The sequence below is a fragment of the Armigeres subalbatus genome, unplaced genomic scaffold (genome assembly GCF_024139115.2).
Source record: "Armigeres subalbatus isolate Guangzhou_Male unplaced genomic scaffold, GZ_Asu_2 Contig561, whole genome shotgun sequence".
In the NCBI taxonomy this organism is placed as follows: domain Eukaryota; kingdom Metazoa; phylum Arthropoda; class Insecta; order Diptera; family Culicidae; genus Armigeres; species Armigeres subalbatus.
The window spans coordinates 140,881-155,017 of record NW_026943327.1 but is presented as its reverse complement, the minus strand read 5'-3'; the positions used below and the strand labels follow the sequence as shown (position 1 = coordinate 155,017).

The 14,137-nt window shown below is 40.9% G+C and overlaps 2 protein-coding genes across 6 annotated transcripts; one reads left to right on the top strand and one right to left on the bottom strand.

The window, feature by feature from the left end:
- The first annotated feature begins 8,839 nt into the window (after positions 1-8,839).
- Positions 8,840-12,069, top strand: LOC134204404 (BAG family molecular chaperone regulator 2-like). 5 transcript variants are annotated; one of them, XM_062679221.1, is made up of 5 exons: positions 8,840-8,988; positions 9,548-9,637; positions 10,171-10,356; positions 10,466-10,608; positions 11,339-12,069. In XM_062679221.1, exons 3-5 carry the CDS (start codon positions 10,196-10,198, stop codon positions 11,698-11,700), a joined length of 666 nt encoding a protein of 221 aa, XP_062535205.1. In that variant the 5' UTR covers positions 8,840-8,988; positions 9,548-9,637; positions 10,171-10,195; the 3' UTR covers positions 11,701-12,069. The 5 variants fall into 5 exon arrangements, with proteins under 5 accessions (XP_062535205.1, XP_062535204.1, XP_062535207.1 ...); XM_062679220.1 differs by having other exon boundaries at positions 10,086-10,356; XM_062679223.1 differs by having other exon boundaries at positions 10,064-10,356.
- Positions 12,070-12,202: 133 nt separating this feature from the next.
- On the bottom strand, positions 12,203-14,137 carry LOC134204403 (general transcription factor IIH subunit 4-like). The gene is given in 5 exon segments (XM_062679219.1): positions 12,203-12,348; positions 12,351-12,573; positions 12,780-13,692; positions 13,747-13,851; positions 13,917-14,137. Coding segments are annotated over 5 exon segments (1,461 nt in total). The 5' UTR covers positions 14,078-14,137; the 3' UTR covers positions 12,203-12,289.

The following is a 14,137-nucleotide window of genomic DNA, read 5'->3' as shown; positions in this document are numbered from 1 at the left end:
TTCTTTTAGAAAGCTTCATATGCTGGGAGCACTGGCTCTGATGATGTATTTTAACTTGTTCTACACAGCTGTGCAGTAACCAACACGAAAGGAGCGAAACCAAAGCGAGAATCACCATTTTTATGTGGAGGCTGCCTATCCGATCCTGTTTTTTCGCACTGGTATACAAGTTTGATAAATTTGTTATCATGGCTTGTTATGATTCGGAACAGTTTTTGCCTCTCCTTTATCGTTGTTCGTTATCTATTGAGAGCGATTTCTGCAAACCCTGCCATGTGGCCTTGTGGATATTTTTGCGGGGAAAGAAGTGCTTCGGACTACCATTTGCGGGAGGCTGTGAAGTTTATGCCTCGTTGGCCGTTATAATTCAATACGGTGTGCACAGGGGCGGATTTAGCCGAAGGGGGCCCTAAAATGTACAAAAAAGGTTGGTTTTGGTACATAAGATTTGTGGGGGCCCGGAGCCACGGCCCCCGGACCCCCCCCCCCTAGATCCGGCCCTGGGTGTGCAGACTATCCGGTCCGCCCAAATAACCTAAAGTAGCTTTAAGAGTACGTTTTTCGCTTAATCAGCTTCACAGAGCTGCTTAAGCAATAAACGTACTCTTAAGAGATCCAAAGATTTCGGATGACAAGCACTGGTTCTTGCTGCATTTAATTGTGGGGCGAATATATTTGCGGACACAAATTTTACTTCGTCGTGAATTTTTTGAAGTTTTGATTCTTGGCTCGATGATGCCAGTGTTGCTGTACTTTTTGTTAAAAGAACAATGTCATTTTGTAGGCAAATAAGCCTCTCGTCACAAAGATGGTGAATATTTTGTGACACTGCCGTATTCGCAGTGTTGGTAAAATCACTCATAAATCTCAATCAACGAGCGCTCCCGTGCGAACGAAATCGTCTGCGATTTTAAAGGAATGCATCACGCTTGAATGTTTTATGCTAAAACGCATCATTTAACTCATTTGCCAAAAAATCATTTTGGTTTAAAAACGTATTTGAAATCAATTTGGTGGCAATTTATTGCTTATACATAAAAGAGTGTCTAATATTTTATGCGACAAACGTCAATTAACTTTTTTTTACAAAGGAGAACAAAAGAAAACCTGCGATGATTCAAATAGATGATTCAACTCATCCATGAGTTTTTAGGTGCTGAGTTGGGTGCGTTTCAACTCACGCTTGATTTAAATCATCCATAAGTTTTGAGATTTTGAGTTTTTACCAACACTGCGTATTCGACTTACAAATGTTGGCAATTGTAGAGGTCGCACGTGAGGCACACGACTTCATATGTTCGTTTAACAAAATGCATAAGCGTTCGTTGTTTTGGTTGGTCGTATCCAGCACGTTTTTGACATCATTGAGCAGGTGCTCAATGTTTTCAAATAGCAATGACACTGAAGAAAAGTTCTTCAGGTCGGCAATAATACGATGGCTCATATGGCACAACTTCACATATGTTCACGTATAAGCTTGGATGGAGTCGCTAAGATAGCGCCCTATTGCTAGGTCTGCGGTACCCCACGAAACGAGAGGTCTTGTGCGTATTGATGACGATCTATGATCCGATTAATCTGATTGCGCGCTTCCTCACATATCTGAAAGTTATTCTCCAAGAAATCTGGCGTTCGGGGATTCCGTTTTTTAAACAAAACGTTGCCGACGAAGCTATCAAATGGAGTGGCCTATCAGATTTATCTTCCGAAAGCCGTTGGTTCGAAGCAGGGATTGAACTTATCATTTCATTATCATTTAGTATTCATCCAATAACTCATGCCAGAGACAGAACTCCGAAAAGTGTTGTATCGCGGACTTCTAGCGCTATTTCTCTTCTACAATTTTGTCAAAGAGTATATTGCTTTATGTTTTATATTGACAGCGTGAAACGCTAGTATAATTTAATATACTAAATGATAATAACACTTATTATCATTTAGTATGTTAAGTGATACTAGCGATTCACGCTGTAAATATTAGACTTAGAGCAATGTACCCTTAGACAAAGTTGTAGAGGGATAATAGCGCTAGAAGTCCGCCATACAACAATTTCCGGAATTCCGCCTCAGGAATGAGTTATTGCCTGAATACTAAATGATAATGAAATGATAAGTTCAATCCCTGGTTCAAAGGACCCGATTTTCTACAGCGCGAAGAAAGCCAGTAGCCACAACAATCCAACCTAACACGTTCAATCAACACCGAGCTTCGTCCGATGTTCCTAGCACTTCATCGTACAACAGACCAAACCATCTGTTTGGAGAACTATTCCAGTTGGTCTCGACTGATTATAATAGTCGCCTATATCCAGCGTTTCCAGAAAAAATTTTTTGCTCAGGCACTTACGTAAAAAGCCAATATTCAATGACCCTCTGTCTAGCGAGGAACTCGCCACCCTACAACGAGTCAACATTAGTAGCTCTACTGCATTCCCGAAGACCAGCTCTATTTACCAAAGCTACGAACTCTATCGTAGCGATTCCGAGCTGTCTGAACATCTATCATGTATATAAACACAACCGTTTCTATCTATACAAACAATTCTCTAATGAATAGGTTTCATAGCAGTCGCTAGAGCCGAAGCGAACAACAAGCCGCTCCACATGCTCCTACTCTATCTTCTATCTATCTTCTCACTCACAAGTTTAATACCCTGAAACTGAACTGTTTCGGACCCCTTATGGGTCTGAAGCAAAGGACGGGACGCTCGAGCCTACCAGTCAGTGGATTCCACGAGTCAGTCAGTTTTCCACGAGTCGAGTTCACATTGATTTCATTAGTTCTATATAGTAATCGTCACGTTGAAAATTTAAGCCAGCAGTGTAAACGTATTGCCTAGTGTCCTACAACAAGATTGGCCACGGCCCGGGGATGCGCTGAGTATAACAATGATGTATAACAAGTACAAACATGTGTGCACAATATTCAATAGGGAGGAGTATATCCCCTTCATCTATTTTCTCTAGACCAAGCTTCCTTGCAAAAATTCTCAAACATTTTTCCACCTCATTAAGCTATCTTAGTGGTAATGTGATAAATACGGTCCAACCACCTAAAGTAATGTGACCATACGTCCCGCGTTTCGCGGGACAGTCCCGCATTTTCACTATTTGTCCCGCGCTGAAAAGCGTCCCGCATTCAACTTATTTCTAGATAATGTCCCGCGAAATACAGAAAAATAGAATACATTATTAGCTAATACTTAGTATTTTAAACGAAATTTTTAGTTTTTGGAAAAAATATAATTTTGACTAAGACTAACGTTGTAAGGCAATCATATGGATCATAGAAATCAAGATTAAATTTTCTCCAACGACTCATACTAAATTATCTCTATAGTTTGTTTTACCCAAGCCTTATACCCTGGGAATCTTGTAAGCAGATTTTGCTTCCATGTATTTCCTGCTGCGTAATTGCTTGGATTTCGACACGGAACGTCAAAAATTCCACTCCATTTAAATGCCATGCGGACCAAAATCTTGCGGAAAATCTAGAAGACGACCTGTGCCACCCGACCCATGGCACAGATTACCTTTCATGATTCGACTCGCGGTTTGCATCATTGCTTGATTTGTTGCGTGTTATTCTCCGTCGAATTAATCGAATTTACTTTCTTTGCTTAAAACAATGGAAAATTAACATAAATACACTTTTATTGGGATTTGGTGCTTTTGAAGCGAAATCTATTTTGGCAAATAAGCGGAACGATGCGATTCTGCATGAAAAACTCAAGCACGACGCTCTCCCTGCCGAATCGCAAGAAAAATATGATCTAATTAATTCATAATCACAGTATCTACTCTTGTTGGGTATTTTAGAAAGAGTTATTCAGGTTAAAAACCAGAAACCAGTTCGGAAGTTCGGAAACCAGTTTTTGAGGTTCGATACCTATCATTGCTTCTATCGCTACATACAAACATATTTTCTAACAAAATTCTATACACAAGACGATCAACAGCTAAAAGTCATTCAACTGCAATGCTTTTCAACTGCGATTCGATAGTTGCAACAGTTTTGCAGATATTGGACAGGGAACCACTGAACTTCAAAATTATATGATACTCCATATGTCAGCTACATTGAGCTGCACATTCAATGTTTGAAGAAAGCTTTGACTTCTAAAATGAGTTGCTGTTAATCGAAAAGTTAGCAAACTAAGCATTGGTAACAATTTAAAAATTGAAAGATTTGGTTGAAGGGTTATTACTAAAACATATTAAACTATGAACTTTTTTTTGTCCCGCGCTCACACAAAATGTATCTGGTCACATTAACCTAAAGAAAGGCAAGTGTGGATCAATCATACTCATCCATATTATCTTTTCTCATGCACGTGCTTTCTGTTGTAGCCCACAGTGTCGAAGTGTGTTTGTTTACCAGCCGATTGATAGTTATTGCTATTGCGTCTAATGCAACGTACACACCAGTCAAGCAGTTTGACGAACATTGATTCCGCCCCCAAGAAAACGCTTCGGTTGCTGCTTTGTTTCTTCTTCTTCTTCTTCTTCTTTCTCGTCGCTCCGTACGAAACGTCAGAGCATTAGGGGTGGCACAGCTGTATTAGCTATATCGCCAGCGATTATTATTTATAGTCATTTGACTTTACTTGTTGATGTTTTCCGTCTGGTCGTTTTCCGTGTGAGTCAAAGCACCGATGCGCCTTGGATTCACATACGGAGTGGATTTCGTCGTATATGGTCTATTTGATATAGGGTCCTAGTTCAGTTCTAAATATTGCTTCTGATATCTTTCAAAAAGTTGACTACATTCCGGAGGAGATCTATGTTTTTTTCATTCCAAATTTGGTAGATGTTACAGTAGAAGTCAAGTCCATGTTTCCTTCTCGTTACTGCGTATTTTACGCAGAAGAAGATTATATGTTCCGCATTGTCAATCACGTCGCAGATCTCACAAATGCAATCGTTAGCCAGTTTCATCTTATGTAGCCAGAAGCGTGAAAAATCGTGGCCTGATAATAGCCTATTGAGAGTGCGTATTTCTTTATTATTCAGTTCTAGTTTGTAGTGCCAGGGTTTGTGTGGAATCGTATTCTGTACTTGGAAATATTTCCGTCCTTTGCCTAATTCAGAAGTGTAGTCCAGGTACCACTGCTGGGCGTTTTCTTCACATAGCTGCCTGAAGTAGAGAACTACGTCGTGTAGCAGCATCTTGTTCCTGCAAATGTGGGTGCTTTCCAGTGCCGATTTGGCCAAGTGATCAGCCATCTCGTTGCCTCTTACTCCCACATGTCCCGGTATCCATTGTATCGATGTGTTCGTTCGTGCAGCCATCTCCAAAATCTTGTTGATAACACTGTCTCTTACTTCCTGTTCCAGCTGTTCTTGTAAGTACTTGCACCCGGACATGGAATCGGTCATTATTACACTGCGAGTAATGCCACTCTGATCGAGCTGCTTTGTTTGAACGTGTGTGAAGTTGTTTGAACAACCATTTGACAGTTGGCGGCTCGGTTGGAAAAAATTAAAACGGTTTGATTTTGGTTTGAGTTGTCGGGGGTGGAGTCAAGGTTCGCCGAACATGTTTGAGCATTTGTAGTGAAGTTGCACAAATATATTTTTTTATTGTAGGTGCTCGAGTTGGTGCTTCGGTCGTTCGTGTGTGATATTGTTGGTCGAATAAATTGATTGCTCGTGTCGCTGTTGCTAAAACTTGATGGATGTTTGAATAAACGAGAGGTGGAGTCAATGTTAGTCAAACTGCTTAACCGTGTGTACGTTCCATAAGTGTGTGCTCGGTGTATGGTCGAAGGTAGATTAGTAGAAAATGATCATAGTAGCCTGAACACGCAGAAAGTAGAAAGGAGAGCAGATAGCAGATATACTCGGGCAAGGACCGGGAACAGTTGTGAAAATAAAGAGCTGTATATTCGTGTGAAGTATATCAGTTTTGTGTAGTTCATTGTGATCGAATGACACCGCCTTGAAGTTCACAAGCGTTACATTCGGCTTGGTCCCTCACACTGTGACGGATCGCCGTCATGTTCCCATCGGCAGTAGAATTTTTTTCATATTACATGAATATTCTATCTATTTCGAAGGAAAAAAAAATAATGCAACATTCCTCCAGGGATTCCGACGGGAATCCTCAAAGGATTTCGATAAGAATCCTTTAGTGATTCCGACGGGAATCTCCAGAGAATTCAACGGGAATTCTCCAAGCATACCGAAGGGAGCCTCCAGGGATTCTGAAGGCTTACCACCAGGGATTCCGACAAGAATGTTCCAGTGAGTCGGAAGGGATTACTCGGAGATTCCAAATCCTACCGGGATGTCGACGGGAATCCTCCGGGGATTCCAGCGGGAATGTTCACGGGGATTTTCCAGAGAATCCAACGGAAAGGTTTCAGGGATTCCAATGAGAATCTTCTAGAGATTCCGAATGGAATTCTCCAGGAATTCCGACAGGAATATTCCAGAAATTCCGACGAAAATTTTCCAGAGATTCCGTCGAAAATCCTCCAGAAATTCCTACGTGAATATAAAGGGACTTTGTAGACACTATTTCAGGGATGTAGAAGGATTGGATTGGAAATTGTCTCGACTTCCCTGGGCATAAAAGTATCATCGTGTTAGCCTTATGATATACGGATGCAAAAATGGTAACTTGGCTTAGAAACCTCGCAGTTAATAACTGTGGAAGTGCTTAATGAATACTAAGCTGCGAGGCGGCTCTGTCCCATTGTGGGGATGTAATGCCAATAAGAAGAAGAAGAAGTCGAAGCCATTTTTCGAGGGATCACGAAGCAAATCGTCGAAGGACCCCGAATTAATCCTTCAGGGATTCCGTAAAGTATCCTTCAGCGATTCCGAAGGGAATCCTTTAGGGATGTCGAAGCAAATCTTCGAGGGATTCTGAAACACATCGTCAAGGAACTCCGAAGCAAATCTCCGAACGATTCCGAAACAAATCTTTGAACGACTCCGGAGGAATACCGAAGCAAATAACGAGAGATTCTGAAACAAATCCTCCATGAGTTATGGAAGGTATCCCCCACAGATTTCCAAGGGTATCTCTCAACGATACCGAAAGGAATCCAGTGTAAATTCTTCTGGATTCCGGTTGGAATAATTCGATGATCCTGAAAGGAATTCTTTAAATATTCCAATTAGAATTCTTCACGGATTCCGATGGGAATTCCTCTCGGATTCTGATGAGAATCCTTCTCGGATGCTGATGGAAAATGTAGAGATTGTCATGCTGCTAGGCAAGCGGAAGTCTGCTGGAAAACTGTCACTCTATAGAGCATAGCATAGCATATGTGATTGTACAAATCGTGGGTGGCTATACAATGCTCAGTTGAGCAATCTACTGTATATTGTCGCAAATTGGTACTTGGGATTAGTACCTTTTCCTATGCAGTAGCAGTTGTATACCTGGCCACGTCCTTACAATCACGGAGGGAAGGGAAGGAATGTTAGTTCAACATCTACCAGTGAAGATGCAGGGAACCCATACTACCTTCATAGATGTCTCGGGAAGGAAAATTATTGTTAGTGGGAAAGGTGAATAATAGGGAGCTCTATTCGACAATATAGAGCGTTTGTCAATAACAATATATGCTGAAAAATTATTAAAATATATTCATCAATTTACTTACGAACCGTCCGAAGGAGGACAACGTAACCTGGATCTTACAAATGTTTCGCATCATATACAAAAAACGTTCAACCGCACACTTATTCACCGAACATTAAAAACAGAACCAAAAACTCGGATTTTACTAATGTTCTAAATCCTACCTGAAACACGTCCGATCACGCACCAATTGTTTACTCACTCGGCCGCGCAAACTATCTGCTTACTGAGCAGAAACACGACAAAACAGGCACTCTTACGTGATAAAACTTGTCAATAAACTCAAAATGAGGCTGGCTCATATTGCCCCGTATGCTCATATTGCCCCTACTGCCCCTACCTATGTATATACTGCAAGGTAGTGTAGTAAGCGGATTCGCACTGCAGTAGGTGTGGACGTTCGTGATGTCGGAGAAGAATTTTTCGTTTCTTGGTTAGGTGATCTCCATGTGGCCTCGTGGATATTCTTGCGGGGGTATACAAACTATCCGGTCCGATCACCGGCCTCTACATTAAATATCTCCCTTCCTACCTGAGCGTTCATGTCTCCAAAAACGATGTTGACGTCCCGCAGTGTGCTTTGATCCTCAGCTTGCACATTCCTGCCACCCAAACCACGTGCTCGCGCATTTTGCCCAGCACTGTTAAGCACTATGTATGTGGTGAAGCTAACAGCCTACCTATTTGAATTTGTGGGCCGATTTACAGACAATTTACAAAAACAAAAAATGCAAATGTTACAACTATGTGATCATGGACAGGTATAGGTTATTCATATTACAAGATTTATAACAGTTTATAACGTGTTAAAGTGGAGAAATAAAATGGAATGTATGAGCATTGGTATCAAGTTGTTTCCTATGAAAAATGGTCCAGGCGAGACTATGGGCTCAAATGGGCAAAATATTGTTTTTTTTTTATTATATAATGCGCGATAAATGCAACGTTTTAATTCTTTATTACGCATTAAAAGGATCATTACTGATTCACCGATTATATGGGAACCTAACCTACTTTGATATTTTTTTAATATTATTCGAACGTGATAGGCCGAGACTTGATATTTGAAAGCGCGTGCTATTTGCTCATCTATGATAGCCTTGGAAAATGATCACAATAGCTGCCATTTGATTGCAATGAAAATGATAACACAAAATGATAACCTTATGTAAATATGATAAACCTGATAAACATTATCTATCATATTGAATGCAAAATATTTAGTTTAAGAACGTCTCTGGTTCAGTGCAGGTTCAGTGCACTCTCATTCACACTCATGCGTGAAAGACAGATGTGAAAGAAGTAAAACAACAAACGCCGAGTGTGTAGTGTGCGAAGCGGAATTATACACAGTTGTGCCACTGTCCGACGAAGCTTGAAGCTATCCGAAGGTAGGTCTGGAAAATTCTTTAGAAGTTTTCTTTGCTAGAAGTGGGCGCACGTTAGGTTCCCAGCTTCATTTGTGCATACTTTTCCTTAGTTCAAAACGCTAATTTCATTATTGCGCTTTTCAAGAGCATCATTGTCCAGTCTGTATTCAGAATGTTGCTTGTAGAAAATCCTAATTCCACTCAATAGTCGTCAAAATACGCTTTCAAATTCAGCTCTCAATCGATCTTGTGAAGGCCAACTAATTTCGGTAGTGTATGCATGTTGAAGCATCTCAGGTTGAAGCGAGAAAGCAAACGCAACTCTTCTCAAAAGATGCGACGTGCCCACATCCGGAGGGACTTTCGTGAATAGTTTGTGAATTTGTGTCTGCCCCTCGAGTGCACTCTACCATGGCTGATAATTCGTTCGCCGCCAGGGCCAAAAGGTCACGCTTCGATGAGCAATTCGATCTAGAGTTCAATGGATTCAATCCGTCCAGTAGCGCGAAAAATACCCAAAGGTACCTAACCAAGAGAACGCTGCAAGTGAATGTGTTTTTGTTCTTATCTTTATTTTCAGATAAAATATCCAACAACACAACAATAACTACTACAAATTTATGCGTATCCAAAGCAACAGCATATAAACAGTTGTTTATCTGTGATCAATGTTCGTAAATAGCAAAATGTTTGTGTTCTAGTAGACTGGTTCATGTTGAAAATGCGTCGTATGTGCTTACGATGAAATATAAATTTTGATACGTTTATTATTTCGACGTAAATTACGACTTATTCAAACATTAACATAAAATTTATGTCGTCGAAGCCATCATATGGACCTATATCATCAAGGCATACTCAATTTTATTTCATCGGGCCAACCATTATATTTGTGCTCTTATCGCACCTCACATCTTGTGAGGTGTCTTTTTCGCTAAGCAATTAATCTATTCTTGATTGAGCGCAATAACTCAATAAACATCAGAACAAATTTCACATAAAACTTTAGAAAAAATCTGAAAAACTATGTTTTTCAAATCCATTTTTTACTGTTACATCAAAATTATAAATCATTAAATGGATGGCCCACGTTAAGTTTTCTTTTCTTTCTGTACCAGTCTAAAGTGATTTTAAGTTTGCTTGTGAGGAAAAGTTGAGAAACCTACAAAAATATATTTGAACACATTTTACCGTGTTTGCCAGTGTCTAAACCATTGTTAATTGGCCAATGCACTCGGTGCCGGAAACGGAACAAGCGGATCTCGAAACCATGGAAGTCGACGCTGTCAGTGCCGAGTTTGGAGGAGGACCGAGCACACAGAACTGGGCCGTAATTCCAAAGATCGACGACACGAACATAGAGCTTCTGAACAAACCACCGATCGAGAGGTTGATGATTCACCGTCAAATTTGCCAAATTTAATAATCCATGAACCGGAACAAACGGACACACCTTCTAACTACATTTGTAATTTATTTTGTCTTTCGGTGATGATAGGTTCATCGGGATTCTGGATCAGCTAGACTCGAAGGTGGAGATGTTACGCAAGGAGGCCCTGGTGCTGCAGGAAAAGAAAGATTTTTTGGCCATGTCCATGGACTTGCTGAAAAACAATGAGTATCTAACCGGACTGAATGAGAGTGAGTATAGAAAGCCAAATAAGAACGTTGCCCCGATGCGTGGGATGTGGTTGACTGGGCAAAATCGTTTATGGAAACGTTTTACCTTTATTTGCGAGTGGGTTTGAATTTTGGTGAGTCAATGTGGTGCTGTTTTTTTTGTTTATAGATATTTACTTCGTGAGAACGCACTTATTTTGTGGGTTTGGGATTGTCTCTAATTATTAGTCATTTTTATCTATAGTTGAGTTTTCGATTGTCTCGGCTAACGGTATTATGAATTTTGAAAATAAAACACGCACATGAACTGATTTTGTGTTTCGCGCTTTAATCAGCTTAGCATTTTCGCATTTCAACAATGATTTTTCATTGATATGCCGGTTCTGCGTTATCTAGATAGTCAATTCAATTAAAATACTGTTGTTTTTGCATTTGCGTTTTTCACAAAATCACACCAAAAACTTTTTGTTCCATAGCAATCGATTCACATCAATTAGGTGGTGATGTCTGTATGTACGTAAAAAAGAATTCATTTGTTTGGCTTTCGGTCTCTAACCGATCAGCTCGCAACAAGTTGCATTCGACAGGAAATCATTGAAAATGTGATATGCCAGACTATGTACTCTAAAGTTATGGTCGAAATACTGTTTTTTTTTATAATGCACGAGATGCAACGATCTCCGATGAATCGTCTCCGATTTTCGATTTTGATTACCATCGATCCTATTTTTTCTCATACTTTTTTTTCCAGATGAGTACGAAGAAATCAATTGCTATGTTCAACGAATAAGTGGTCGTTTGGCCACCGTCGAGCTGAGCGTTTGTACGGTGCGCGATCGAGCCCAGGAAGACTCCTTGCATCTGGTGAACAGTTTGATTGACGAAATTATTTCCGGCTCGGATGCGGTGGTTTCGCGATTGCGTTGCCAGCAGTTTCTCAACGCTTGCAGCACAACGGACACGACCACGTACACCGATCTTGATCCGTCCATGTGCCTGGATAAGAAATTTGAGAGTGCCCTACTTGGATGTACGCTGGATGACCAGAAGACCATCAAGAAGCGCCTGCAAGCACTGTTGGATTATCTAATCAAGCAAACGGTTGTTCACTGAATTCGGTCACAACTCCAGGCGTGTCATTTGGGCAGGATTGAATCCCAACTTGTGCCAGTAATGCAGCAGACAGTGACAGTTAGAGTAAAATATCTTTATTTTAAGGCGTTCAGCCGAATAATTCGTCAGTACAGTCGAGCAAATATTTTAGTAGATTGCATTTTCTGTTTTAACTTCATTATTCTAACAAGAAGTAGCAATAGAGAATATGTGGCCTGTGTGGTTGATAATCGATTTTAATACAAAATTCACAATTATATTATTTTCTCAACCAGATAGTGCACTTAGGATGTAGGAGCAATTCAATAAGTCTGATTGTTTGTAATGAAGAATCTTGAATAAATTTCGCATCGCTGTCATTAGCATGAATTTGTGAATCAGACTCTCACCCAGTACGATGGCTGTAGAATATCGAATTCCAGTAATTTCATGACCGTTTTCTCGAAAATAATGTGTCATGAGTCAATTGATAGATGTCATCAAAATAAAGCACATGTTAGCGTTGTTCTCTCCAGAAAAGTTTAATAGAACAGAAATCTATTAGTTTTGATTTTATAATCTAATGCTATCCCATTTCTACTCTGGAAAACTAACTTCCGCCTTTGGAGTAACGTTTCCAGAATCGTTTTACGTCATCGTGGCCATTTTAGTGACCACCATAGTGCGAGTCCGCTCATTCTGCCAAGTCATCACTCCAATCGATTGGGCATAGTCTCTCAGTGTGTTAAAATCGCCCTGCGAAAGAAACTGGTTGTAAACTACTCCTTCGGTGTACGTGAATCGATTCCGCTCGTTTTCCCATAGTTTGATCTGATCAACAACGGTTGGTGGTAGAGCGGATTTAGAATTGATGGCTTGCTCCATGTTCAACATCTATGAATAATGAAAAAATAAAATGTATGACACGGGACACGCTTAAAATCGTTGTAAATGATGACAAAATCCTTTTTACACACGTCAAATGCGAGACTTCAAACAAAATTAAGGTAAAACCCTTATCAATGATGGCACAAAACCAAACGTAATGAAAACCAAATCAATTGTGAAAATTTGAACCCGAAGCTGATATAAAATCTCACCGTGGGATGCGCATGCTGCTCCAGATAGCTGATAATTTGATCGGCCGTGATCCCTCCTCGGAAGGCTTGCCGTACGGAATCTCTGCTAAGAACGCCAACCACCAAGTTCGGAAAGCGATATAACAACTCGGTGAACAATCCTAACAGGGCCACCTGCAAATTTGAATCGGTATATGCGTACACCCGATAATTGGTTTCCACAACTATGTATCCTTTGTCCTGTACAGAACTGCCATCCTCCTGCATTGAAGGCACTGCATTCTTTGAAGTGATGTTGTGGGCTAACCTAGTCGGATAGAACCGACCTTCTTTTCGCTTACGTTGGTACACCAATCCAAACTCTCGAAGATGCTGCAGAAAGGTCAAAAGGCCCTGGCTCAACCCTTCGGAGCTGTAATCACGTCCCAGCGTGGAAAAGCTCAACTGGAACAACATTGAAAGGCACTCGGCCAAATCCAACCCACGTGCCTCGCATGTGTCCAAATACTGCAGCATGAAGTGCCACACCTGGGCCTGCGTATCGAGTAACAGAAACTGAAAACCCTGCCGCGTAATAACCGGACTTCCATCTGTTTCATCTCGCTTCATAAGATTCGCGTGCAGCAAAATTCGCACCGCATCGGGAGATATCCCTTCGCCTTCCATCCCTTTAGAGCTTCCTGCTCCCACCATATAATGCAACACGCATCGCCAACGGGACATGGAATACGCGTCCAGGAACTCTATGTCTCTAGATTTCTGATCCGGATCCATTGCGTTCGACATCGACCATGGACGGCCGCCGCCCAGTAGCGCTACCTTCAGGTTCTTCTTAAATGTGGGACACAGCTCCCATGCTTCGAGCCCTCCAGTCAAGCCCGCTCTACGCCACACTCCCAGCTCTGTTAGTACGCTCGAAACGAGAATATTTTCCCTAGAAAAGTACACTCTGTGAGACTCTCATTTGAATTGAATTCAAAATACTTACTTGGCGTACACCTGAGATCCCCACGAAGACACTACAGCTTGAGGGATGGCTTGTTCGATAAATAATATGCGTATTACGAATTGACGAGCAATTTCTGGAAGCTCTCTGTAATTGTTGGATTCATTACAATCCAGATCTAGTTGACTCCCAGATTACAAGGATAAACCTACCGATATACGGCCAAACAGATGGCCGGATAGTTGTACAACTTCTCCAGGGCATCCGGGGGTCTGGACTTCAGATACTCTTCCAAATTCTTACATTCCAAGTTAGCCGGTTTGGTTATTAACGACGATGTACCACTCTTCGAGTTTTTAGCCTCGTTTGACATGATGTGGATGTTCAGTATTCACTAAAAAATACACACGTACCTGAATAATTAGCAATCTTA